This window comes from Neodiprion virginianus, chromosome 7 (genome assembly GCF_021901495.1).
Source record: "Neodiprion virginianus isolate iyNeoVirg1 chromosome 7, iyNeoVirg1.1, whole genome shotgun sequence".
NCBI lineage: Eukaryota > Metazoa > Arthropoda > Insecta > Hymenoptera > Diprionidae > Neodiprion > Neodiprion virginianus.
In genome coordinates this window covers 8,459,094-8,486,293 of record NC_060883.1, presented here as the reverse complement: position 1 = coordinate 8,486,293, position 27,200 = coordinate 8,459,094, and the positions used below count along the sequence as shown (strand labels likewise).

Below are 27,200 nucleotides of genomic sequence, written 5' to 3'. Positions count from 1 at the left end.
GATATTATGGAATCGGCGTTCAAGATTTTATCGGAAAAATCGTCGCCGGCAGAAATTGCAAAATGGATTCGACTCGGAACCCAAAATATCAGGCTTTTGAATAAAATCTTACGCAACAACGCCTCAACGATCGGGGAGAAGACAAGAATTTTGACTACAATTGGAATTCTGAAATCGTTGACAGTCAAATTTCAACAATTGCAGAAAGTGGGTGACGGATTACGAAGCCGACGAAGAAGCGATCGAGTACGGTGGGAAGATTTGGAATCAGCTTTCGAGAGTAGAATTCGAACTGGATCCATCGTCAATTTGAAGCATAGAGATGTGGAGAGATTTCTAGAAGACGCAAAGGTACTAGCTGTGACGAGACTGAAAAACGCTCTGAAGAAAGACGGGAGCTTGAAAGCCAACGTTATCCTGGCTTGTAAATTTGAACTCAGAAAAGTTGATCGCACGGTGGAAGAGATCAAATTTTTTAATACGAGAAATGAAATCATCCTCCAGACAACGGATATCAGCCAATGGTTCATCGAAAACGCGACGGAGCGTTTGTTGAAAAAGGTGGAAGATTTCCAGGAAAAGGATTCAGGCTGGTCGCTGACCGAAATAATCAATTTGACTGTGAATATCAACAAGTACGTGCCACTACGAGGCGGTGTCTTCACATACACACCACTACCCAAAGATATTCAAGATAAGAAGGCTGTCGTCAACATCCGTAATAGCGACTCGTATTGCTTCCTCTGGTCGGTCACCGCAGCTCTGTTCCCAGCCGACAACAACCATCCTAACGCGACCAGCTCGTACCCACATTTCAGCTCAGTGCTACGGTATGATGGTATAACGTTTCCTATGTCTCTAGACAAAAACACCATTTCAAAATTTGAGAAGCTTAACGGTCTTTCAATTAACGTTTATGGTATAGACCAAGGTGATCGGAAAAAAAGTGAAATAGTACCGATTCACCTGAGTCAGAATAAGTCTGATAAACCTGTAATTCATCTTTTGGCGATAGAAACTGAAACCACTGACGATGACGATGACGATGAAATGGTAAATTATGAAAAAAATAGAATCTTTCATTTCACTTGTATTCGAAATCTGTCTCGATCGACAAGTTCTCAAATTTCCAAGCATAAACGTCAAACTTGGTTGTGCGATAGGTGTCTGTCTCATTTCAATTTTGAAAGATGTTTGTTGAAACACCGAGCTGATTGCATGAATTTAAACAAAACCAAAGTTATTCTACCTACAGATGAGGAAAAAATACTGGAATTCAAGAATTTCAAGCACAAAGAAACCGTTCCATTCTGCATTTACGCGGATCTCGAATGTTTACTGCAACCCACACATGAAAGTTTTGGGGAAAATAGAACAATTTATCAGAAGCATCTTCCGTATAGTATAGCTTACTATCTACATTGCGCGTTTGACGATTCGCTTTCAAAATTCAAAATTAATCGTGGAGAAACTTGCATCCAATGGTTTGTGAACGAGTTAAAGGAATTGGCACTTTCGTTAGAGGCATATTACAAGACTGTTGTACCGATGGAACCACTAAATTTCAATCAGATCAACGAATTTGATTTGTCGGCGGTCTGTCATATTTGTGAAAAACCGTTTACGCTCACAGACGTGAAACATCGAGATCACTGTCATTTCACAGGAAAGTACCGTGGTGCTGCTCACCGCAGCTGTAATCTAAATTACCAAAATTCGCACACCATCCCAGTGATATTCCACAATCTGTCGGGTTACGATTCACATTTCCTGATCAAAGCACTGGCTACATCGTTCGAGGGCACAACTGAGCTTCTACCCGTAAACAAAGAAAAGTACATTTCCTTCACTAAATTCGTTAAGGGGACAGATATAAAGTTTAGATTCGTAGATTCGTACCGTTTCATGCCCAGTAGTCTCGATAAATTATCATCGTATCTGGACGATTGCCGAAAAACAATAACACGTAAATTCTGCAGTAGCTTGAACAAATTTCGGTTATTGACTAGGAAAGGTGTCTTCCCGTACGAATACATAGACAGTTGGGAGAAGCTCGAGGAGAAACATTTACCAGCCAAAGAACAGTTTTATTCAAAATTGAACGACCGGAATATATCAGACGACGATTACGCGCATGCGTGCGACGTATGGCAAACTTTTAACGTCCAAACTTTGGGAGAGTATTCGGACTTGTATTTACAGACGGACGTGTTTTTACTGGCCGACGTTTTTCAAAATTTTCGACAGAGCTGTTGGACGACGTACAAACTGGACCCGTTACATTACTACACAGCGCCCGGTCTGTCGTTTGATGCAATGTTAAAATGTACAGACATCGAACTCGAGCTTCTCACCGACATAGACATGGTTATGTTTATCGAAAAGGGTATTCGTGGTGGTGTGTCACAGTGTTCGAACAGATACGCAAAGGCCAACAATAGATATATGGGAGAGGAATTTGATCCTGAGATCGAAGAATCTTATCTCATGTACTTTGACGTTAATAATTTGTACGGTGCAGCTATGAGCTTTGCTCTGCCATACAGTTCCTTCGAATGGGTATCAGACTTCAGACAATGCGACGTTCTTACCATCTCGGACGATGCAGAGTTTGGTTACGTGCTGGAGGTAGATTTGGAATATCCTGCGGAACTGCATGAAACTCATAAGGATTTACCATTGTGTCCGGAGCACTATGTACCTCCGATTTCGACCAATAAACAGCCAAAATTGACGCCCACGCTATTTTCCAAGAAAAACTACGTTGTTCACTACCGCGTTCTGAAACAATGTTTACAATTAGGTTTAAAATTACTCAAAATTCATAGAGTTCTCAAATTCAAGCAAACTCCGTGGCTGAAAAAATATATAGATTTAAATACCGATTTGCGAAAAAAATCTGACAACGAATTTGAGAAAAATTTTTACAAGCTAATGAACAACGCAGTTTCTGGCAAAACTATGGAAAACGTGCGAAAGTACAGAGATGTTCGATTGATCACCGAATGGGATGGACGGTACGGTGCGAGAGCTACCATAGCCAAGCCTAATTTTCACAGCTGCACCGTGTTCGACAAAGATATAATTATCGTTGAAATGAGTAAGATGATAGTCAAGTTGAATAAACCATTGTACGCAGGTTTCTCCATCATGGATCTGGCTAAAACGTACATCTATGATTTTCATTATAATTACATTAAACAGAAATTTGGCAACCAAGCAAAATTAATGTACACAGATACTGATAGTTTAATTTACAATTTTACCGTCCCCGACATTTACGAACACATGAAGGCGGACTTGCATAAATTTGACACGTCGGATTATCCTCTTGACAACGCTTATGGAATGCCTCGAGCGAACAAAAAAGTTCTCGGTTTGATGAAAGACGAGAACAACGGTAAAATCATGCTCGAATTTGTAGGGTTACGAGCTAAACTGTACGCATTCCGAGTCATGGGAGATGAGACAGACACTAAACGTGCCAAAGGTGTCAGAGGATCAGCATTAAGAAAAATAACCTTTAACGATTATTTGGACTATGCGTTGAAACGTGAAAATCTATCCTCAAATCAGCATTTGATCATGAGTCGAAAGCACGAGGTATACACCGTAGAACAGCAGAAAGTAGCACTGAGCTGGAATGACGACAAGCGGATCGTGTTTCAAAATACAACCGACACGCTTCCGTGGGGCTACAAGCCTACACCTTAGCTTTATAACTGTACCATGTCTGTCGATTGTCTAAAAAAGACGCATACTTGTTGTGTGTATCGGATATAAAATAAAGAGGGACATACGTTTTTACAAAAAAAATTCATTTATTAAAATGTTACATGTCCGATTCGTTTATCCAACTGTTGTGTGTATTGTCAAAACCTAACCATTTAACGTATATTTTTCTTCCACGCTTCTTGAGCACCTTCTCCACCAGATAGATATACGGATGCTTAACCTTGAGGAGCTCTTGTTCGTAGAAACCACCAGCGATGGGTTGATCTCGGTAGTCTTTGAGCTTGTACGTCACAGGATGAGTATTTTCCACTCGACTTATCGTGAATATTTCAGTCGTCCAATTGGGAGTGTAACCTTTCTCGAAGACATTTTTGAATTTGCTGATTCGAACTTTGTCGCCGGATTTGAACTTTGCCGATACGGTAGGTATCGCTCGAAGCCCTCCGTACGCCTGACGTAACAACAGCCTCTCGTTTGCAACGGTGACATCCGACGGTTTCATTCTTATGGTTCGGTGTTTGACGTTGTTGTAAGCCGAAACCAAATCGGATAAGATATCGAGCCACTTGTAGCTTCCTTGCATGCTGAACCGTGTCCACATTTTACCTTTCAGCGTGCGATTGAAACGTTCACAGATCGAAGCCTTCAGATTACTGTACGTGGAGAAAAGTTTGATTCCGTAGCGTGTCATAAGCGATTCGAATTTCGAGTTGTAAAATTCCGTTCCTCTGTCGACGTGTAAATTTTTCGGTACCCGTCCTTGGACAAGCACAGATTCCATTGCCTTCGTAACATCATCTCCAGACTTGCTCTTTATCGGTACAGCCCACGCATACTTTGAAAAGATATCAATGACTGTAAGCATGTACTTGTAGCCTTTGTTTTGTCCAGCGTACGACGTCATATCAACAAGATCCGCCTGCCAGGTCTCGTCGATGCCGCGCACGTCTACACGTCGACGCGGGTAATTCCGGCGTGCAGGCTTATGCAGTTCCGTCACCAGTGCTTGCTTTTCCTCGTTCATATTCCGACGCTATTAGTCTAGTGTCCAATTTGGAAATGATTTCCGCGTTTCGAATCGACAAGTCTCTGCCTGTTTTGAAGTCTGTGTAAAGGTATCCAAGGCTTTCTCCGTGGTGATCTCCAAAGCTTTGATCATTTGATCGAGGTTGTCGATTCGTTTTTGCAGCACGCCGAATTTTCGTCTCAAGGTTTTTAAAGTTACAGCATTGTTCGGCTCTGCGGGATCCGCGACGTTGCACAGTCTCTTGTTCCGTATATCGTAATGCCCGTCCGCTGTTATTTGAAACCCGACACCCGGAGGACCGCGAGTGTTCGCGGTCGTGTTTTTATTCAGCTGACGTCCAAACACGTCGACGCTCATCTCGGTAATGAATGCAAAAATGACGGGAGCTGCTTAATAAATGATTCCTGCTTCGCGTAGCTTTTCGATAATGGAGATTATTTCGTTATTGTGACTCGGATTTCCCGCTGCCTGAGATGCCAGGAGTAAACGAAGACGCTCCACCAACTCGTTTGGATCATTCCAGAAGACGTATTCCGTTTCAACACCTTGTCGAGTGATCATAGCTTGCGGAAGTAGACCTTTACCCTTTCGACGAGGTGACGGAGAATAATCCATCAATTCGGCAATGACATTTCTAAATTTGTAACTGTTATCGTTTCGAACAGCCCCGTCGGATGAGTAATACTTCTTATGCGCGTTCGTTGCGAGGATTATGTTTTTAAAATTTTCCCGATCTCCGGCGCTCACAGAAGAACCGTCGGGCTTCTTTTTGAACAAAAGTTCCAGCAAACCCTTCGTTTTCGGGTAACGCGTGTCGCCAATACGAACGTAGTCACTCTCAAAAGATATCAACGAATCACCGATCATCAGTCCGTTTGAGAGGTTGCGTACACCGTACACGTTGTCCAATTCGCCTTTTGTCTTCGCATCTCTCATCAGTGCAAAATACTCGTCCTCGACCGGTGTTTCTACGACTGTTTCATCCCCCGCCGAAGCAAAGGAATCGTCCATTTCCGAGAAAGTTTCATTTTTCGTTTCATTTTTCATCTCCTTTATTTCTTCTTTAATTTCTTCCACCTCTTGTTTGACAGGTTTGGTGTCTTTTGTAACATTCACCAGTTCTTGCAACGGAGTCACTACTGGTTTGAAAACGTCACTCAATTTATGAGTCGTAGATTCCCTGCCCGACTTGAGCAATCTGTGTTTTCGACGGATCGCAGCACTTGCTTGAGCGATCTGATGTAGGACATCTTTTTGCTTGGAAATTTCAGAGCTCCGCATGTTGACGCAACTGAGTCTGCAGCGCTACTGCGTCTCTTGCTCGAAAACGGTAAATTTTATTCCTTTTCCAGGCTAACAAAATAATCGAATCCCCTCCTGTATCGTCCTTCGTTGAGCTCACTGTCTTTGTCGATCACCAGAAACCCGTACTTCTCACCGTTCCAGCATGCAGAGCACACACTTTTAAACTCTGTGTAAGACATATCGGTGTTCACATGATCGTTGTATACGTGTCTCAGGTTCATATCGTCTTGTTTGAATAACACGAGTAAGTTTACGTTGTCGCGCACGAGATGTTTGGGAATACGCGCGTACGTCTGACAGAGATAGAAACAGTCAACGTCGTGATGTCTACCCATGCAAAAGTAGGCTCTAATATTGTCCTGCTTCTCGCACGCTACATCGTCAAATATGATTATTGAGTTGGGCCGTGCTTCTTCCGGCGGAATCACTTGCTCACGCTCGGTAAACGCAAAATACTCCGTACTCTCAACATGGTCCAGCAATTGCTTCAACAATCGGTATTTAGGTTGGTTGAGAGATTTCGAGTAGATGTAGATATTTTCAAATCTGAGTCCGTTGGGATGGGTTATAAGTGTGAGCAACGCATTAGTTTTACCACAATTCGACGGTCCACAGAATATCGCACGTACACTGTTCGGGAGTAATTCACCGTGCCGTTTGTGCTTTTCGACATTTTGCTCCGAAAGTTTGTCAAAATTCATCACGGGAAGCTTGGTAGGTTGTTTCTCAAATCGCATCTCGGACATGACTGATCGGATTTGCTATAAATACTCCGTTTTAAAGCACTTTTCTTCAGTCAACGCACGAACATGATCGCGTACAGAGGTAAACGAAGCAGCAGCAGGCGGCAACATCGTGGCAAGGGTCTGGTGAATAGAATCATCAACAAACTCCCGATCGAGTTGCATGTTCCCGGTTACCAATACTGCGGTCCCGGTACGAAGTTGACGAAAAGACTCGCGAGAGGCGATTCCGGTATCAACCCTCTCGATGCAGCGTGTAAGGAACACGATATAGCGTATTCGAAAAATCGTGAGAACCTTGAGGTTAGAAACGAGGCTGATAGGGTGTTGGCTGAGAAAGCTTGGAAACGGGTTCTCGCAAAGGACGCAAATTTGGGTGAGAAGGCAGCCGCTTGGGCAGTAGCTAATACAATGAAAGTAAAATCAAAACTCGGAATGGGAATGCGAAAGTCAAAAAATGTGACCTTGAGAAAAATTGTAAATGCTGCAAAACGTTCTATGGTTCCAAGCAACGATGCAAAAGTAGCTATCGAATCTGCGCTGAAGGGAGCTGAGAACGCCGTTAAAAAAGCGGGTGGTAAATGTAAAGTGCGAACACCTCGCGTCCTACCGGTACCTTCGAAAGTCGGTGGTTTTCTACCGTTTCTGATTCCTATTTTTGCCGGTCTCAGCGCTACGGGTGCGTTAGCCGGTGGTGCGGCCGGTATAGCAAAAGCTGTGAACGATGCGAGCGCGGCTAAACGAGAATTGGAGGAAAGCAAACGACACAACAAAACTATGGAAGCTATCGCGTTGGGCAAAGGGCTTCACATGAAACCGTACAAAACAGGTCTTGGTCTCCATCTTTCAAAAAACTAGATGCGATGCTACCACGTCGAGCGTTGACTGATTGGGACTTGTTGAAATATGCAAAAATCTTGAGGGTTCCGCATTTCCGCGGTGTTTTTATGCGAAACGAAATGCCCGAAAACGGTCCACGAAAAAACGAGTCAGCTATAATCAACCTTGACGACAAAGACGGTCCGGGAACACACTGGGTTGCGTACAAGAAACGCGACAATAATATCGATTACTTTGACAGTTTCGGCAACCTTCAACCACCCTCGGACCTCATAAAATACCTCGGCGTTGGTAGCGTCAAATACAATCATGAGAGGTACCAGGATTACGATACATTTGAATGCGGACACTTGTGTCTGAAATTTCTGAGTGGAGAGCTATATAAACATGGTGCGTGATTCGTCAAAGTCAGTCTACCACTCGCAGTCATGGATGATTCGTTAACGTTAACGATTTCGGGAACCTCTTCGATACTCGAGGCACAATATTTTCCACCGATCGAACTTGCTCGTGATAAAACTTATGCTCTTGGCTTGGTAGAGCTGTTAACCTTCAGTTCGATTCCCAACGTTGATGTCGGTCACAATAAAATTTACGTAGCTGACAAAGTGATCACCATACCTACCGGCAGCTACGAGATCGAGGACATAGAGAAGTATCTTCAAAACGTGCTAAGAAATACAGATATCAGGCTCGCCATCAAACCCAACAATAATACATTACGCAGCGAAATCACATGCAACCACACGATTAACTTTGAGCCGAATGATTCCATTGCTCAACTTTTGGGATTTACACCACGTGTATTGGAGGTTGACAAAACTCACGAATCGGACGTGCCTGTAACTATACTCAAGGTCAACGCGTTGCAAGTCGAGTGTAGCATTACAACGGGCGCCTACGTCAATGGACACAAAGTACACACTATTCACGAGTTTTTCCCGACCGTCCCACCAGGATATAAGATCGTGGAAGTACCGTCGCACGTCATTTACCTTCCGATCACCGTCAAGACCATAGATCACGTTCAGCTCCGGTTAGTGGATCAAGACGGAGACCTGGTTAATTTTCGTGGAGAAGTTATCACTGTGAGACTACACATCAAATCGCAATAAACGATGGGAATCGTATATAACAGACTGTCAAAGAGTAGGTATATCAGTAAGTCGACATGCCCCGATCAAGTCAGTCGTCGTTCGATTCCCGAACCGCTAACACCTCGAAACGTGGAGTTCCTGATAGCTCCGGGTCTGAAACTGACACCTTTTGGAAGAGGAATTTCCGACAAATAAAAATCCGATTTTGCTTTTTTATCATCTGCTACGTGCCATGGAGGAGGAAATCTTGAGCATTCAAACACCAGTCGTCTTTGACGAATCCGTTGCGCATTACGAGATTCACGCTCACAAACCTTACGCCTCGTCAACTTTCAACAACAGCGATGAAATTCGAATCACCGTTCAGCATCAGGATTTATGCATATTACCCAGCAAAAGTTCGGTACATATCCACGGACGACTCCTCAAACCTGATGGTACAACTACTGTGAACACACAGCTCGTAAACAACGCCATCTGTCATCTGTTTGAAGAAATTCGCTACGAAATTAACGCAGTTGAGGTTGATAGAAGCAAGAACGTTGGCTTGACAAGTCTCATGAAGGGTTACGCTTCCCTGCACCCTGGTCAGACTTGGCTGATGGAGAACGCTGGATGGCTCGATGTAGAAGAGAAGAAAAAATTAACCGATGCCGATGGTAACTTTGACGTACTGATACCGCTCAGCATGATATTGGGTTTCGCCGAAGACTACCGCAAGATTGTTGTCAACGCTAAACATGAGTTAATTTTGACGAGATCAAAAACTGACGTCAACGCAATCATGCAGACTCAGGAGGAGGAATTCAAAATCACGATCAATGCAGTGGAATGGCTAATACCGTATTTGAAACTCGCGGATCAGAAAAAAGTTGACCTACTAAATTTCATTCAGAGAGATCCGCCTGTTTCGATGAGCTTCCGCAGTTGGGAATTGTACGAATATCCCTTACTTCCCACAACATTGAAACACGTTTGGACTGTGAAAACTTCCACTCAGCTTGAAAAACCTCGGTACGTCATTTTGAGTTTCCAAACAAGTAGAAAGAACAAGACCGGCAAGAACGCAAGTCATTTCGATCATTGCGATATCACGGACGTCAAGCTATTCTTAAACTCTCAATCTTATCCGTACGGTAACCTGAACCTCAACATGAGTCGTAATCTCTACGCGCTCCTGTACGAGATGTACGCAAACTTCCAAGCTACCTACTACGACAAGAACCCCGAGCCGTTGCTGACAAAGAGTGAATTCCTTCGAGACGTCCCCTTGTTCGTTATCGACTGTTCGAAACAAAACGAATCTTTGAAGTACGGACCCGTCGACATCCGTCTTGAATTTGAAGCTAAAGCCAACTTTCCCGCTGAAACATCGGCGTACTGCTTGATCGTTCACGATCGTATTGTCGAATACAACCCGCTCAGTGGTGGGGTGAAAAAGTTGGTATAAAAGCTGACCCGTTTCCACCATCTCGCACAGTTCAAAGATGGAGCTCATCGTTGACATACAAGGCTTTCGTAGACCTCTCAACAACACCTTCACGTTAAAAGAATTGGCTGTAATTTCAATCTACTCGGAAGCATCTCCTTCAGTGTTTTTCTTCAAACCACCTTACAAATGGAATTTACTGTACGTCAAATATAAAAGCCAAAATTCTTGGTTAGAACGCGATTTTCACGGCTTACGTTGGAGCTGTGGAACCGTACCTTTTGAGGAAGTTGAGCGGACCATTCAAGACAGGCTGTGCAAAGCTCAAACCGTGTACGTAAAAGGAGAAGAAAAACGAGATTGGTTGCTCAAAATCGTTCCGAAAGTTGAAATCATCGATATGTTGGACTTTGACTGCCCGTCGCTTGAAACCCTGCAAAAAACTTCAGCTCTGAGATGCGACCTTCACACCATACCCAACGCAATCTGTGCAGCACGAAACGTTTGCATACTCCAGAATTGGCTACAAAATCATCGTACTTTCCGGAAGGCGAGGCTGTACGATTTGTGTTACTGCGCAGAAGCGTCTACAAGAACGGTCCCGCATTCCTGGCGAATATATCACCCTGGTCATGACACTGTTGAATAGAATTATTGTACTATTTTTTGTGAAGTAATTGTCAACCGTACTCTAAAAATTGTACTCAATAAAACTTTTAAAGAATATTCATGAAATAATTTTATACCTTCACCTTAGCTCTTAAGAGAGAGAATTTTTTTCAGAAGCTTATGTAAGATTCGACCTTGCTCTCCATCCTTGACCGAGCTGTACTCAAACCGAGTTTTGCATTCCAAGAGCGATAGTAACCCAACACCGCAGGCTCTGACCGCGGCTATCGGCCGACCTTGCACTCCGGTCTGAACCCGTCCAAATACTCATCGTAGAGTTGCAGCTCGAAAACCCTCCGTCGTCGCTTAGTGGTGTTCGGACATTTTCTTAGATTTTGAGACTTAATTCTAGATACAAAACGTACGTAGGATTAAAGGTATACAGGATGGATAAATGAAAAAATATTCATAATTTCAATCTTTTTTTGTTTATTAAACGTAAGACTTACACAGAACATTGTTTGAATATTATACGTATACAAATTCGAGTTGACTGTAGGGTCCGCCAAGATAGCGTATATGCAACCGTATCTCCTTACTGGCTGCTGTCACCTTCTGGTACAAATCTTCGTTTTCGTGGAGGGCTTTGTTCAGTCGGTTGGGCAGAAAAATCGTGAAAGCGTCGTCCAAGTCCAGAACGATTTTGTCTCCAAATTTCGTTTTGACTCGACGAACACCGCTGACTCTGTATTCGAAGTAGGCTTCAAGATCCGAAACTTTTTTCAACGGCAGAAACGTCTCCAGCCGCGCGATTTCGTTCAGTTTTGAGAAGTCCATTGTCGTTACGGCTCAGTTGTAGGTGCTCGAAATCTCTTGTAAGTCGATTGAGGTCGGATCTGATTTTCAGGAGATGTTTTACTTCTCTGATATTCTTGAGGAGCAGTTCTAATCGTTTCTTCAACTCACGTTGTTCCAGAGCACTTCTCATTTGCAAGAAGAACAGCTTCAGACTGACGATGAACTTTTCACTTTTCGCTTTTATAACGTTCCCCCACCACATAATTTGATGGAGGGTAAGGAATGTCACGGGACCGATATCAAATACGTATGCGCGCGCACCTGACAAGTTTCGACTTGACGGTGAGCGGCACGCGGTCAAAGGATTCCGGTGCGACGTTGGGACAAACAATTCTCGGAACTATTAATTTTGGAATGTCACGGGGCTGATAAGGTGGGAAAGGAATGTGAGGTGGTTGATGTTACACATCAGCAGTCCTACCGTGGGAAAGGAATGTGGGGTGGTTCATGTTACACATCAGCAAATTCTCGGAACCATTAATTTTGGAATGTCACGTGGTTGATAAAGTGGATAGACAAAACAAAGCGTTCGACAAGTTTCGACGGCGAGCGGTATGCAGTCAAAGGATTTCGGTGCGACGTTGAGACAAACAATTCTCGGAACCATTAATTTTGGAATGTCACGTGGTTGATAAGGTGGGAAAGGAATGTGAGGTGGTTGATAAGGTGGGAAAGGAATGTGAGGTGGTTGACGTTACACGTCAGCAGTCCTACCGTGGGAAAGGAATTTGGAGTGGTTCATGTTACACATCAGCAGTCCTATCGTGGGACAGGCGAACACTACAGACCTTCGGTCAGTAAGATTGTTGGTAAAACAGCACGATTTTGACCCTCGATCGATACAACTGTCGGTAAGATTGTAGGTAAAACAGCACGATTTTGACCCTCGATGGATACAACTGTCGGTAAGGTTGCACGGTTTTGACCTTCGGTACGGCAGACTGTGACGTCATCGCGGAAAAGGGTTTGAGTCTGGGCTGCGCGGAGCGGCTCGGTCGGTAAAGAAGGTGTTTGTACTCAGAACCCGCCTTGGTCTACTACTGTAGCGTCATTTGCAACTTGGGTAAGATTCCGTCGCCCAGTGACGTGTAGTTTAAGTAAATTCTTGCATTATATCGCTTCTCTCGACCTACGTTCTTTTTTCTCTATTAACTACCGTCTTTCGTTTCAAAGCTACCGTTTAATTCTATTTTACTGAGATCTTTGTGAACAACGATTGCTCATTTTATTAACTACCGCTGTCGATACCATTTCATTTGCCTTTTTCAACCATGTAACCTTGCCGACAATATATGATCGATTGACCTATTCATTTTTCCTCACTGGAGTTTATTCTTTATTTCATTATTTTCTTTAATTCTGTAATTATTGTTAGCTGCCTCGAATACCACTACTCTACCAGTTCGTGTGAGTACCTGAGCCTAGCCAGCCATACAACGGGTTCTCTATTTATTTTTCATACGGTTTCGTGTTATTTTCATTGATTCGTATTGTTGTTTGAAAATCGACGCTAACGCATCTGGCGCCCAACATGATTGATTTTGTTATAGTTTAATATTCTGAATAAGTGTAGAATCGCGCCAAAGTGTCAACGGTAAGTCCTCATCCGAGGGTAACAGAATTTAGTGTTACACTGCATACATGAAATAACAATAAAACTACATGTCAAATTTTAAATTGATTCATTGCATAGTTTCTTCACTAGAAAATTCGAAAAAAGCAGTGAATTTTGCGAAAAAAATCAAATCCCCCCTTAAATGTTTTGACTGTCGCTTTGCTACAAAAGAATGTAATAGTAAGGATGTTGTCTGAAGACAAAATTCGTCAGCAAATTCGATGGGATTCTTGATTTTCGTTTCAAGCGTTGTTCTAGGCTTTACTACCCATTGCTTGTATAAAATGGTTTTCATGTCACGTTTGTCCAGTGAGTTGAGCAGAATACCGTTCAAGCGCTGAGATCCTGAGCACGTATTACATTCTTCACAGTAAAAGTCTGAGTCAGGTTCCGGACATATCAAAGTTGCCAAACAATCCTCGTAATGGGCTAATAGATGACGGAAGGACGCAAATATGGAAAATTCCACTCCCAGCTGTGGACTCTGTTCAATGAAGTTGATACAATTCCTTTAGATTGCATAGAATAAGTCTTTTTGGTATCTTTCTCCTTGGTTGTCTCGCATGGAAACAGTCTTTCATGCCCGGCATATTTACATTGACTTCGTCAGATTGGTAAAAGACCTTCACATCATCTACTGTTGCAGGATGCAGCCTTTTTCCTGAAATAATGTTAACAGTGAATTAGAAGTCACCATGCACATTGTCAAAATTTGACAATAAGGGCTTATCAAAGATCTTACTAAGCTTTGCATTCAATGAAGACATGATGTGTTGTTCTTTTACAAGCTTCCTCGCAATTCGGACCATAGGAAGGTTCTGAGTTTGCGGGAAATGGTCACATTGGCCTAACTAACTGGATGCAGTAGTGTCAGAATTTCTATTTTTTTTTTTTATTTCGTGACAGTGTTGGATCGTTGAATTTTATTTTCATCGCAAAAATCATCTTCCGGAAGCTGGTAGCGTATTCGGTAACTTATGGATCTGCAAGAGAATTCTCACCCACTTCTAAGACTCTTTTCATACTGGCAGACACCGTATCGACCTAATTTTCTGTCAATTTAGTTAATTTAACTTTTTTTTTGGAATTGGTGATTGTTGCAGACAACGAAATGCTTGATTCATCGTTAGAAGCTCATTATCAAGATCAGGGGCAGTTTAGTTATTGCAGATAATTCAGATAATTGCGGAGTGGCCAAAGTATCATATTCTAAAAGATAGTTTCTGACAGTATTCGAATATCAAAACCCCGATGTTATGAAATTTCGAACTCGAATGAATGAATTATTTCAATTTCAAATGTGTACCTTCATCATTATTTTCGCATTTGCCTTCGATTGGTTTGTACGTCAAACACTGTTGTCTGTAAGTGTTGCACAAGTACTCGCTACAACTAAGCAACGAGATTTTCGCCAGAATGTGATCCAAGGGATGTCGTAAGCCTCACGTGATTTTATGACCTTTCTTTCCGAAAGGATTGCAGCACCGATCGAAGTGCTTCGTGCCTGGAGGTACCATTTTCGTCACCTAAGAATGCAATTCGGAATAGTGAGGATCAGAGAATTGTTACGTTTGCCTGTAGATATCATTCATACCCATCATCATCATCACCATCATCATCATGTCATGAGATCTGTCTGCCTAGACTATAAATTCGTAGAAATTAACAAAACCAACCCAATCCGCTCAGTCTGATGACTAGAGGAATTCCACCTGATCACGAAATAACACGTGAAATATGATGTATTTTCTGATTAAAGACTGGATCGTACTGAAAACATCAACTGAGGTTGTAAGTAGCACGTGAAACAATTGATGAAAGATGGCGCTTGAGTGGGCAGTAGTGCCATGCGTAGGGTAAGCAAATAGTTTGATGCACCGCGAATTTTGAACCGAATTTTCGCCACTGTGTGAATATTTGTTGATATATTTTCTGAACCACTGCCACTGCTCACTATGAAATTTTTACACAACCATTCGCATTGATGAAGGCACGCTGTATATGTATAAATGGTAGCCCACTCTATTAAGGCACTTTTCAGTTACGAATAATTTGCGTTCATTTTGTATTGAAACTACATTGAAATGGGATATGGTAAATCCAAAAAGAATACTCTCAAGAAGTTTACAAAAAAAGCCAAAATTTTTGTGAAGCAACTTTTTTCATATATCGTCCAGATTTCAAGCTACGTAGGCGCGACAAATTAAAACATTGTCGAAATTAATTTATTGGATGACGTGTTGTGAAGAAATCATGTGGCAAATAAATCTGGAAAAAATTAAATTTTATTCTTTCAATATGCACTTTGACTGTGTAAAAGGGCAATCAGATTAAAATGGGTCAGGGAAATAGACTGTTCGATTTGATGTGGAATACGCCATGTATTTCGTCTGCTAAAATTCATAATTCAGTTTCATTCCTTGTAAGTTTCAAGTAATATAGCATACATGTATAAAGCTAATTTCTTAATGTCTTCGGATTTGAACTATTTAACGCCTCAATGGAATAGTTGTCTTTTTTGAACTCATTTGGTATATCTAATTTTTTTCTTAGCTCATTGTATTCTACGCAATGTGTTAATTTATGCAGGATGTCGTCAGGCTCAGTACGCTAATAGCAGAAAACATCACCGGTAAAAATACGCTGTTCATTTTTTCCTATTACGTGGATGGCGTAAATGTCAAGGAGCCGTACTTAGGCTATTACCCTTTTAGATCATACGGGAATCATAAGATTAAGTATGCCGACAAATTAGTATCGTTCAACAGTATATATGGATATAATGCTAGGGAGGAAGACTGTTCACTGGCGGCCTGAGCAGCTCTTTCTGCAAGTTCGCTGTACTTTCATAGGTCTGTTTCCCCTTTTTATCGTAAGTTTAATCAAATCTAAATTATCCCATATTTCTTGAGTTCCGATATGTGCAAAGAATGTGCCTCTCACCCGCTTTGCTCAGTTATTCTTAGCATCACAGCAATTGTTTTTAGCTAGTAATTTTTTCCGGGGGAAACTCATTTTTTAATGTCTGTTGATGAGTCGGGCATCCGCTTGTTAAAATTCAAAGTTTAGCTGAATACTTCAGATTTTATATTTAGTATTCGTATTTTAATACGAACAGCATGGCCTGGAGAATTATTCGGTAAGCGGAGTAGGCTTTCGTGATAAGCAGTCTGAATTGATTCGAGTTTCTCCAGGTATCTTATATTCCACATAAGAGCTACGTACAACGCTATGGAGGAAACTAATGAGCCAAATAATTTTACACATACTTCCCATTTAACTGTATCTATTCCGTTTATTGTGGAAATTATAGCTCTTTTCCCGTCGGTCTTAAACTCTTATCCGGCTTTTTCAAAAATTCTCGACTGCGTAAATTTTACGCATTAATAGGTACAGTTGAAAGTAATGGCTATTTTTTTTTTTTTTTTTGTTAAATAAGACGGCACCATAATATTTCTGTTTTGCGAAAATTTGTTTACAAATTATTGATTTTGAAATATTCTTCCAGGCCTAGGATTTTTCCAATATTTATTGTCGTTTGGGAAATAAATTCCATATCATCAGCAAATGCTCAGAGCATGATTTCTCTTACGTGGTTCAAGAAGGCTCCTCTAATATCCCTTAGCGTAATAAATTGTGTTATGTCGCAAAAAAAGGGCAAGGAATAACAGGCTTGAAGTATCACCCTGCAATACATTTTGCGCGTTTTTGCATGGTTTAAAGATACACAGGCTACTCTTCACGAGAATTTTGGCCTTTTTGTATAGTTCCATTGAAATATTCATAATTTTGAAAGAGAAACCAAATCTCTGTAATTTTGACCAAAGTTTGTCATGTGATACGGAATCGAAGGCCCGCCTCAGATCAACAAAGAGCACATATAATTTAGCGGCCATATTTTTTAATTGATTCCATATTAATACGTATAGAGTAAAGATATTATCACATGTGCTCCGGTCTTCTTTGAAGCCAGCCTGCCACACCGAAAGCAGTTTATTTTTCTTCACCCAATTATATACTCTTGCGCAAATGATTGTAACGGGTTTTGAGCCAGTCTAAAATGTAGAATAATAAACAGCGGATGAAAGATGGGGTTCAAAAGAGAAGCGCTAGTTTTGGCACGCAAAACTTGATGAGTGCATTCTGATGAAGAAAATGGCTAAAATCTAGAAGACAAAAATAGGATTTCCCCGTGGTGATTGGTCACAAATTAGGCGAGAGTCGACGCATCTTTGAATTCAATTTGACCGTACTGGCCGCCCAGATACTGCAATAGCAACCGCTCCTCCTCCATCGTCTGCACCAATTTCTAGTATTGGGTCTCTTGGGAAAATTTCCAGCCCCGTCAATTTCTTCGTCGGTAGGAATCCGTTCATGCTTGCAACTTTGTTCAGTCTTGTGAAATCCATTGTTTAAATGTTTAGCAGTTACGTGTTTCTTGATAAATTTAGATTTGCTAACTTTTTTGTCACTTTGTTGAGTTCTGACTTCTGTTTAATAAAGGTTTTCAAGTCATGAATATTTTTCAAGAACAGATCGATTCGCTGTTTTAGTTCTGCTTTATTTGGAGTTCTCCTCATGAGAGCTGAAGATGCAAGACTGTCTTTCTGACCTGAAATTCAGTCTTTTATAGCCGTATTCCTCCTACCAGGCACACAGAATCCTTGAAAAACTTCTAGAAGCTACCGAAATGATGTGTCTTCAATTGTACGTTAAAACCTTTCAGAATTCAACGTCGCACCGTAATCCGTTGTCCGCAGGCCGCTCGCCGTCAAGTCGAATCTCGTCGGACGATTCCGAGTATTGTTTTTCGTCGGAGGATTCCGAGAATCTTTCAGGGTCAAAGAAGCGCTTTCTCAGGTTCCCGGACCGCTAGCCGTCAAATCGAAACTTGTCGAACGCATTGTTTGTCAGCCTACATTCGTTCAGGGTCGAAGCAGCCGCATACAAATTTCAGAACCTTCCCGAATTCGACGTTGCACCGCAATTCGTTGTCGGCAGGCCGCTCGCCGTCGAGTCGGAACTCGTCGGACGATTCCGAGTATCGTTTTCGTCGGACGATTCCGAGAATTGTTTTGTCTAAAATTCGTTCAAGGCCAGAGTGGGTCTTTCAGAATTTAACGTCGCACCGAAATCCTTTGACCGAATGCCACTCACCGTCGAGTCGAAACACGTCAGACGACTTGTTTGTCAGTCTAGATTCGTTCAAGGCCGTGAGAATCTTGTCGAGCCTTCTGGAAGCTCTCAAAACCTGACACATGCCAGGATTCTCGGTCGAACGTTCGAGGATCCACGGGGTCCGCTCGAACGCCTGACGATTCACGGACCGCGCTCGGTAATGCAGTTATCGATCCCGCTCGATGAGCATGATTTTCTTTACCGACAAAGAGCACAATTTATCCCATAAGGGGTAACACCACGGCAATTTCAGGCATTTTTTACCGACGATCATAGTCATTTGGAGGATTTTTTACCGACAATCATGGTCATTTGGGTGATTTCTTACAGACGATCATGGTCATTTGGGAGATTTTCTTACCGACAAGCGGTCGGCAGAGCACATTATATCTTCGAGAGTGCGGGTAACCTTCAAGGGTTTACGTCTGGGATGCATGTATAGGCGGATTGGTCGGCTTGGTCGGTAAAGAAGGTGTTTCTATCCAGAACCGGCCTTGTTATACTACTGTGCTGGGTCTATAGTACCAAAAACTTCGTCACACTGCTAACGATAATGTGAGTAGTTTATCCATATTGCAGTGGATCCACGAAATAGAACAACAATAGGGGGTGGGGGGTTTAAATTTATTTTCTAATTCAAGGTCAAGTCTATTCAAGGATTTTACACACCATGATACCTCTGTTTTGAATTTGATGCATCAATCATGCTCAAATATGACACGTGCATTTCGCTGAGGAAGGACTCTAAAAAAAAACGTCGCTGAACCCCTTTGTCTTTTATCATTTTTTCTATACCTCCGCATACATCCCCACGTTTGCATGCAGGGGAAAGGGGGGCTTGTTGGGGTAGGTACACGGGACGTTTTACAAGGCGTGATGTGAAGGTATTTGCTTGCGCAGTACAGCTGAGCGATACCCTATGCGACAGTTCAAATACCAAGGAATTAAAATGAAACTTTTCATATTGTTCGCACATCGTCAAAACATGATAAAAATTTTTTGAAAATTTCTTAGAAGCTTATTTTCGAAACGATACAGGTTGTATGGCAATATATCAGAAATAACTATTCCAAAGAAATTAAAATATCCAAATTAATGAACAAAATGACGCATCTTACTAAAACAATCACAACTCTGTTATTTTTCAATAAAAATAACCAAAAATGTAGGTGAGTTTCCTTGAGATATATTACTTTAAGAAAAAAAGGTAGAATAGTAAATTTGTTATGAAGGAAGAAATCTCATGAAAAAAGCGATCTTCGTTTTATACTAAAAATATGACGTATTTTTATTGTTGAAACAGAATATCCCTGAAGTTTACATTCACAAGGACTGGTAAAATATGATTATTTATTAAAAAAAAAGTTTATTAAAAAAAAAGTATATTATCAAATTACGCGCCTGAACAATGGTCGCAAATCGTAAAGCTGTGTTCTTTGCAGATAGGGTATTGACAAGATGTATAAACCTTCTTGCTCTCTTTGTCTTCTTTGCTGGTACAATTTGTATATCACTGGGCATGCGGCAGTTCAATTCGTTGATGAGAATGTGCTAATTGGACATTTAATTTTAAAATGCCTGCGATTCTATACCTGATTTCTCTTCTAAGCACTCGAAAGTTCTTGATTCACTTGGGTACAGGTGAGATTACTCAACTTTAGATACCTATCGCACATATTAACGGTCCAAGAAAGACGCAACTGGTTTGGAGGCATAGTGGTATGTTCGAACTAATGCCATATGGAGCCACAGACGGGATTTTTTTAGATTCAGGTACTTCAAATTAACGAAGAAGAGATGTGGGGTCGTTTGTACCCCGGTGTATCAAACAAGGGTTAGGAATCATAGAATTCTGCTGCACCCACTCTCATGTTCCATTATATCAGCAAATTTATTTTATATATATATATTATGGTATATTTTACACCAACAGTAACGTATCAAATATATTTAACAATTGAAACGGACTTTCAAAGGTTTTCATGCATATCGAGTGATTTCGACGTAGTTTTTTTTCGCCGCTCATAATGATAATAATGATAATATATATTCATTCGTCACAATTATGTTTTGCAATACATGTATTTATTAGAGTAGAGAAGAGTAGGGGGTTGGGAATAATAGATAGAAACACCCGCATTTGTGCGAGGGGCAAGGGAAACTTCCGAAAACCTTGTCCAGGTGTAGCCGGACTCGAGTTCAAAGCACTGACCTGCAACGAGGCGCCTGAACGACGCCGCGACGTGACCTGTCTTACATGCTTGCAAATTGCCGTTCTGGACCTAATTGACAACCAAGGGATTTGAACGCGAGTCCTCCCGCTCCGCAGTTACGTGTGCTAGCACCTGAGCTCATACGGTCATGCTATCCAAGACAAACAGATGCCGTCACTAACTTACATATAATATGTGAGAAAGTTTTCACTCCACAGTTCTAGTTTTATGCATCTTTACTCTAGTCTTAGCCACTTCTACAGCATTTCCGGTGAAAATACTCGAAGCACGAGGACATTTCGTTTTCTATCAGTTTTTGTTGTCATTTTTGTTTAAAAACATGCAGGGTTTCATTTCAAGTAACTCAAGTTCTGACTACTCGATACGTCTTCAGCACAAAGTTCACATCTTTTATGAATACTATGATTCTTGTTTAAAATGCTTTTTGGATTAGCATATTATTGTACTTGCACTACACAGAACTGTATCAATTTTCATTTACAGCTACTGATACGCAGTTTTTATCCCAGGATGTGTATTTGGTTGAATTACTTTTTTTACTCAATGTCAACTAGGGTAGGATGAGTGTGACAAATTTTTCACGTTTTTTTGCATTTAACGTCACAGCAAAAGAATATACTGACACATTTATCTGTAGAATGTTGGTGGAAAAGCAGGGAGAGCTTGCCGAACAGTCTAATAAACTTCGAAATGGCCTGTTCAAAATTGATGATACCCGTACAAAAGTGACTGAAATGGCAGTGGCACTTGAAATAACTCAGGAGCAGGTTCTCACCTCTACGAAGGAGTGTGAGGAGTTCTTAGTGGCAATAGTGAATCAACGGCGGGATGCTGATGAGACTCAAAAAGCTGTCACAGTGAAATCCATTCGGATAACAGAGGAGTCGGAAGAATGTAAGAAACTTGAAGCAATTGCTCGGGCCGATCTTGCTACAGTGGAACCAGCCTTGGCTGAAGCAATGAAGGTCAGACTCTTAGTAGATATTCCATTCATTTATCTTCTCATTTGAGATTCTATTTATCATGAGAAACGTGGCACTTCTTCAGACAATCTAAGTATTGTATCAGCAATTTCAGTTAACATCATATAACAAGATATTGTTACGATGATAACCTGACTATTTAGTAGATACCGCGGAAAATACTCAATACAGAGCCCCTTTAGTTTTATCAAGTGTACAACATCTTGTAAAGCTTTCCCTAAAACATCAAAATGTGTTCTCAACTGAACCTCAATACTGGGTATACCCCTACTTTCTTTCTCTCCTAAATTTCTTACAGTCACGTTATAGTCTGCCCCTATCTCTATCCGGCTTCACGCCACTCGTTATCGCCTTAACTCAGTTAATTTCATTTTCCATTTGACAGCATTCTAATTAGAACTAATATAGTTCTCTGCCAGGTGTATTGCTATACCGATTTTTATCGAATGCTATAGATGCTGTGTCTATTTATAACATCTCGACTAGCTTAGTATTGTGGAAAGGTAATGGTAATTTTGGCAGAGAGAGAAGGACACTCGGCAACGACATACTTATTCCAATAATATAAAACAAAAATAGTATATTCTAACAATTTCAGCTATGCAAAAAGAAGAATAATAAATTAACAAGATTTCAGAATGCTACGGCAATCTAACTGAAATTGGAACAAAATAATTTCGCTCTTCACGAATCATAAAATCGAATGCGGTCACTGAACCAACTATAGCGTAATCATCGTAGCACTAACATTACCGAGCTCTATAGCTCGTAACAAAATCCCGAATTGTAATCTGATTCTAATTTATCGTAATTAATCGAAGCCGTTAATTGCTATACACTCAGTAACCTAATTAACTTTCGCAGTAGCCGCACTATCAATCAAATCCTTTACAATTTACGAACTTACGAACTACTCACAAATCATTACACCTAGCGTAATCGTAATTTTAATGTTTCAATAACGCTTCACTAGTCTACGCACTTGTCAACATAGTTACAGAATTAATTTTCACACTGATTACGTTACATTTACACTTTGACTTGACTATAATCTTAGGCCTAAGCTAAATTGTTGCACATTTGATCACAAAACGTTAAATCCTTATCGTCATCGTAAATCATCTTGAATACTGCGTAACCGAAACCGTAAACACACACTAAATCGTTTCCCCTCAACTCTACCAAACAGTGCGCAACCGCTACTGTGAACTTAATTAACAAAGTGACGGTTATTATTGATAAAGAGAAACACAATCAGAAAACCACTGAGATTCTCAACAATTTGCAAACTTATGAAAAAATGTAATGATCTAATTGATAAGATAGAAATGCAGGTTAATGATCTGGTTAATATTATCAAAAAGAAGGAATTCCTCTCTAGGCAAACAGCAATTTCATTGAAATCACACAACTAACTTCTACCTAAAATACATATTGAACTAAAAATTCATAAACCTAACGTACCACTTCGACCTATTGTTTCAATTTTAAATACCCCAGCATAAAAACTTTCGGAATATTGTGCAGGTATTCTTTCGAACATAATCGGCAGAACAAGATATGATGATACTGATTCTTAGTCGTTTGTAAAACAAACTAATGGCATGGAAATTCCTGACAGTCATATATTGTTATTCCTAGATCCCTCCCCTTCTCACTAATATTTCGATCAATTTGGCTATAGCTATTGTTAAGAATAACTAGACAGACACAAAACAACACACGGCTTTTCTCAAGATTGAATTTTTGAAAGCGGCAGAAATATGCCTCAATTCAACTTACTTTATTCACAATAATTGTTTTCACTAGAAAATTTTTAGTGTAGTATTGGGTTCTCTGATAAGACCTGTAATATCTGATCTGGTCATGGAAAAACTAGAGAAGTCCGTTGTTAACAATTTTCAGTTCAAGTTACCTTTTTACAAGCGATATGTGTATGATATCACATGTGCCAATAATGACAAAATACAAGTCTTACTTCATCCCTTCAACACTTTTCATCCACGTTTAAATTTTAAATTGGAAAGCAACAAGAAAACCAGTTTTCTAGACGGTTTGATTATCAATGACAAAACGACAGTAAGAACAGACTGGCATAGAAAAATAACTTAGTCAGGTAGATGTATAAATTTTAACTGACATCACCCTCTTCAGTTTAAACAAAGTGTGAAAAAATATAGGTTCAGCTCATTCTAGATTCGGAAAGAAAAATTAAAAGTTTACGAAAAATACACTAAGAACAATGGTTGTCCACAAAAATTTAAATGCACAGATTGGAAAAATTCCAGAACTGTACAAAATCAAAAGATCCAAACCACATGTATTCCAACAATAACATCAATTTCGTTAATTTCTTCCTTTCGTAAATGGTATTTCACAACAAACAAAACATATTTTGAAGAAAAAAATACAAGTAACCTACAAAATTTGAAACACTGGAATTCGAACACTGAATTTCCAGCACTGTAGGTTTTTTCTCTGACATCTAAAATGCCTACTGTAGAAAAACTAAACACGATCTATAGAATAAATTGTAATAATCGCACAAAATTCAATTTCGAAGACTCCTCTCATCATTTAAAAATCGAATTTCGGATCACAAATATGACATTAAATCTTATGATCCTAGATAAAAATATACTATAATGATGTAGAAAATGATAATATATAAATTATATCATCACGCTATGATGAATATACCGTGAGGTTTTCTTGACAAGACCTGCTCGTAACGTGCGATTCAACTTGCTCAATTTTAATTGACTGACATTCGTTTTCGTAGTTTGAAGCAAGCCTTTGTCGGCCAGAACAAATTCCCTAGAAACTACCGACTGAGAGTGAAAACCAATCACGAGTTCTGGTTACGCATGTAAACTAGACGAGCTGCAATTGTTGAGCACGTTTTTCCAAGAGAATCTTTGGGTATGATCATGATTAGAGATCTTCCCCAAATATAGTATCGGGTACTATTACTTAAATTCCAATTTTTCCATGCAAGCATGATACGCGAATGAAATTTCTCAAATGATCGATTTCGGAACTATAGAAATCCCATTACAAAACACTTTGTAAAACACACTAGGCGATGACATAATGACTCAGTCATGCCATCCCGCTTTCTGATCTGGATGCAGACGTAATTTCCTATGCTTGACATGAAGAATCATCTGATGTATTTTACAACGTCTTTCATGACGTTTCCTTTTTTTAGCGTCTGTTCCACGTTAGTTCTAGCTGGGATTCTTCCGTCAGGATAAATATCATTGTAAGAATGCTAGAATGAAATTGGAAGATCGTGTGTACTGAATTCGATGTGATACGTGAAAAACTCAGTGTATTATTTCTTAATACCTGCTTCCGGCAGTCTGTAGTAATTTTTCTTTTATGTCGTTATACCATTTTCCTTCGTTTTTAGATAAGTCTTTTATTTGTAATTGTATTTATCAGGTTACCGGTATTCACACCGACGCGAGCCCTTTTCTTTTTTCATATCTGCGCGCGCTTTCTATCCCGTCTACAATTTCGCGGTCTTTACCATTTTCTATACCATATACCAAGTTTGGCACGCTCGCGGAGGTACATAATTGGGTTAATTATCGTTAATCGTGAAAGAAGGCACTGACCGTTGAAGGAATAGCGCGCAGAAACCGGGAATTCATGCACGAATAGTCAGTCTGATCGAGTCTTCGACACCATTAGCTATACCACACGTTTTTTCTCAGATAATATAGCATTTTCTTTCTCTCGTATTTGAACTTTTGAGCCTCTACGCCCCTCTATCGCGCAGTAGGTTCTCAACAGCCGATCGAACCTTCATAGTTTTACGCTTTCGGGCTTCTGGATCTCAACCAATCTCCGGAAACCTTCCAATCGTGCACTCACTTGACACTACTCTATTTCTGTAATTTCAAGGAGTTGTTATGCCTTAGTGACTTTTCAACTACGAGCAAATAAATTTCATTCATTTTTCGGCTCAACTGAGTGTTTAGATTAATTTATTTGGACTCATACTTCGTCATTCAATCCTCATTCTCTCTCAAAAAAAAAGTTACGAAAGCCTTTCATGTTGGAACGTTTTTGGCTATCGCTAGTAAGGTGATCTGTGTCGCCAAACATGTCTGACCCTGCACACCCCCTCCCTTCATGAATTTCTCGGGTGTGTATTGTCACAGCTGCTAATTTGAATCTGTTCGCTGCCACGGAAACGATGCAACCCTGTCGGAAAGCTTCTTAGCACCTGCCTGACCTACCGCCTGTGGTGCTCTTTCCCAAATACACAATAAAAATGCATTGAAAACTCGATTGTTAGCCTAATTATCCATGCTTATAACGCTTAGCAAACGGTTTCTCAAGAAAATTTCATCTATATGTTTTTCAGAGGCTACATTTTTTTATCATACACCACGTAGTGCGGTACTCTATCGGCGGTTAGCCATTTCACATACGACTCGGCATAGCGTTATGCTCTAATAACGATGACAGCGATCGGGATAATGTGGGTTTTGTGGAATACTATGGAAAATAAAAATTGTAAATTGTATCAAATTCACAATTATTTATCATATATTTCTCCACAAATAAATTTTATAATTTTCACATTTATATTACAAAAACGGATGAAAATTTTCAAGAAATATTTATAATTGTAATAAATTCTGTTTCTTCTAGACACGTAAATAATTCTATTCAATACATTATTCCTTAATTCTGTGTATAAGCTACGATATCATCGCATGTAATTTTAATAATTTCTACTTCCAGGAAAAATGAATAATTTTTATTGAATATCCTATGTATAAACTAGGATGTGATTGTATATTGTAATGAATTCTATTAGTATTTTCTTCATATTGTCTGTAATTTTTCTATAGATGTTTGTACTCCTGGCAGTCTTTAATTAGAGAATTTGGACCATCCACTATATCACAGTCGGGTCCTGATGTGTAATGCAGAGTGCATTTTGCGGCAACTGGCCATGTTGTCGTCCATTTTCATATTCTCAGGCAGTTTATCCCACACATCATTGACGGGGTTTGATGCAAACGTGTAGATGAATTCTTTCGGTAAAAAAGCGATATCCTCTGACCTCATCTCCCTCAAGCTGCCCAATTCTGTGTACAGTCGGAATGATTTCTCGAGAGAACCAGTGCACTCCCTCAAATACTATTTCTCCAGATGCTGGACGTTTTTCAAGGCGTAGTATGTCAGGATATATTCAGGGCCACCATCATACCAAATTACTCCGCTCGCATTTTTTTCTTTCCTGACAGGACGTATCTGTGGTTTAAGTCGTGCCGGGGTGCCACTCCCATATATCTCAATTTTTCCAGCACAGGGGGCGCAGTTTGCAAATCTTCCATATCAATAACCAGCGTTGTATTATCAAGGATCCCCGCCAGCAATGCTTTCTTCCCCTCGCCATGGACGTATATGTAACATGCATTTTTCCCCATTTTTCTTACAATCTTCGGTACATCCTCGTCAGATTTGTTGTCGGCATTTCATGGTGGTCCATGATGATTGTGTGTTAATCATGCGCTAGTAGCT

At 40.4% G+C, this 27,200-nt stretch overlaps 1 protein-coding gene across 1 annotated transcript in view; it reads left to right on the top strand.

Annotated features, from left to right (window-relative positions):
* Positions 1-27,200, top strand: part of LOC124308425 (dynein axonemal heavy chain 2) — a 618,723-nt gene that overhangs the window by 502,814 nt on the left and 88,709 nt on the right. The window contains exon 34 of the mRNA XM_046771133.1: positions 21,308-21,635. Within this exon, the coding sequence (XP_046627089.1) occupies positions 21,308-21,635 (328 nt within the window). The remainder of the gene's footprint in view (positions 1-21,307; positions 21,636-27,200) is intronic.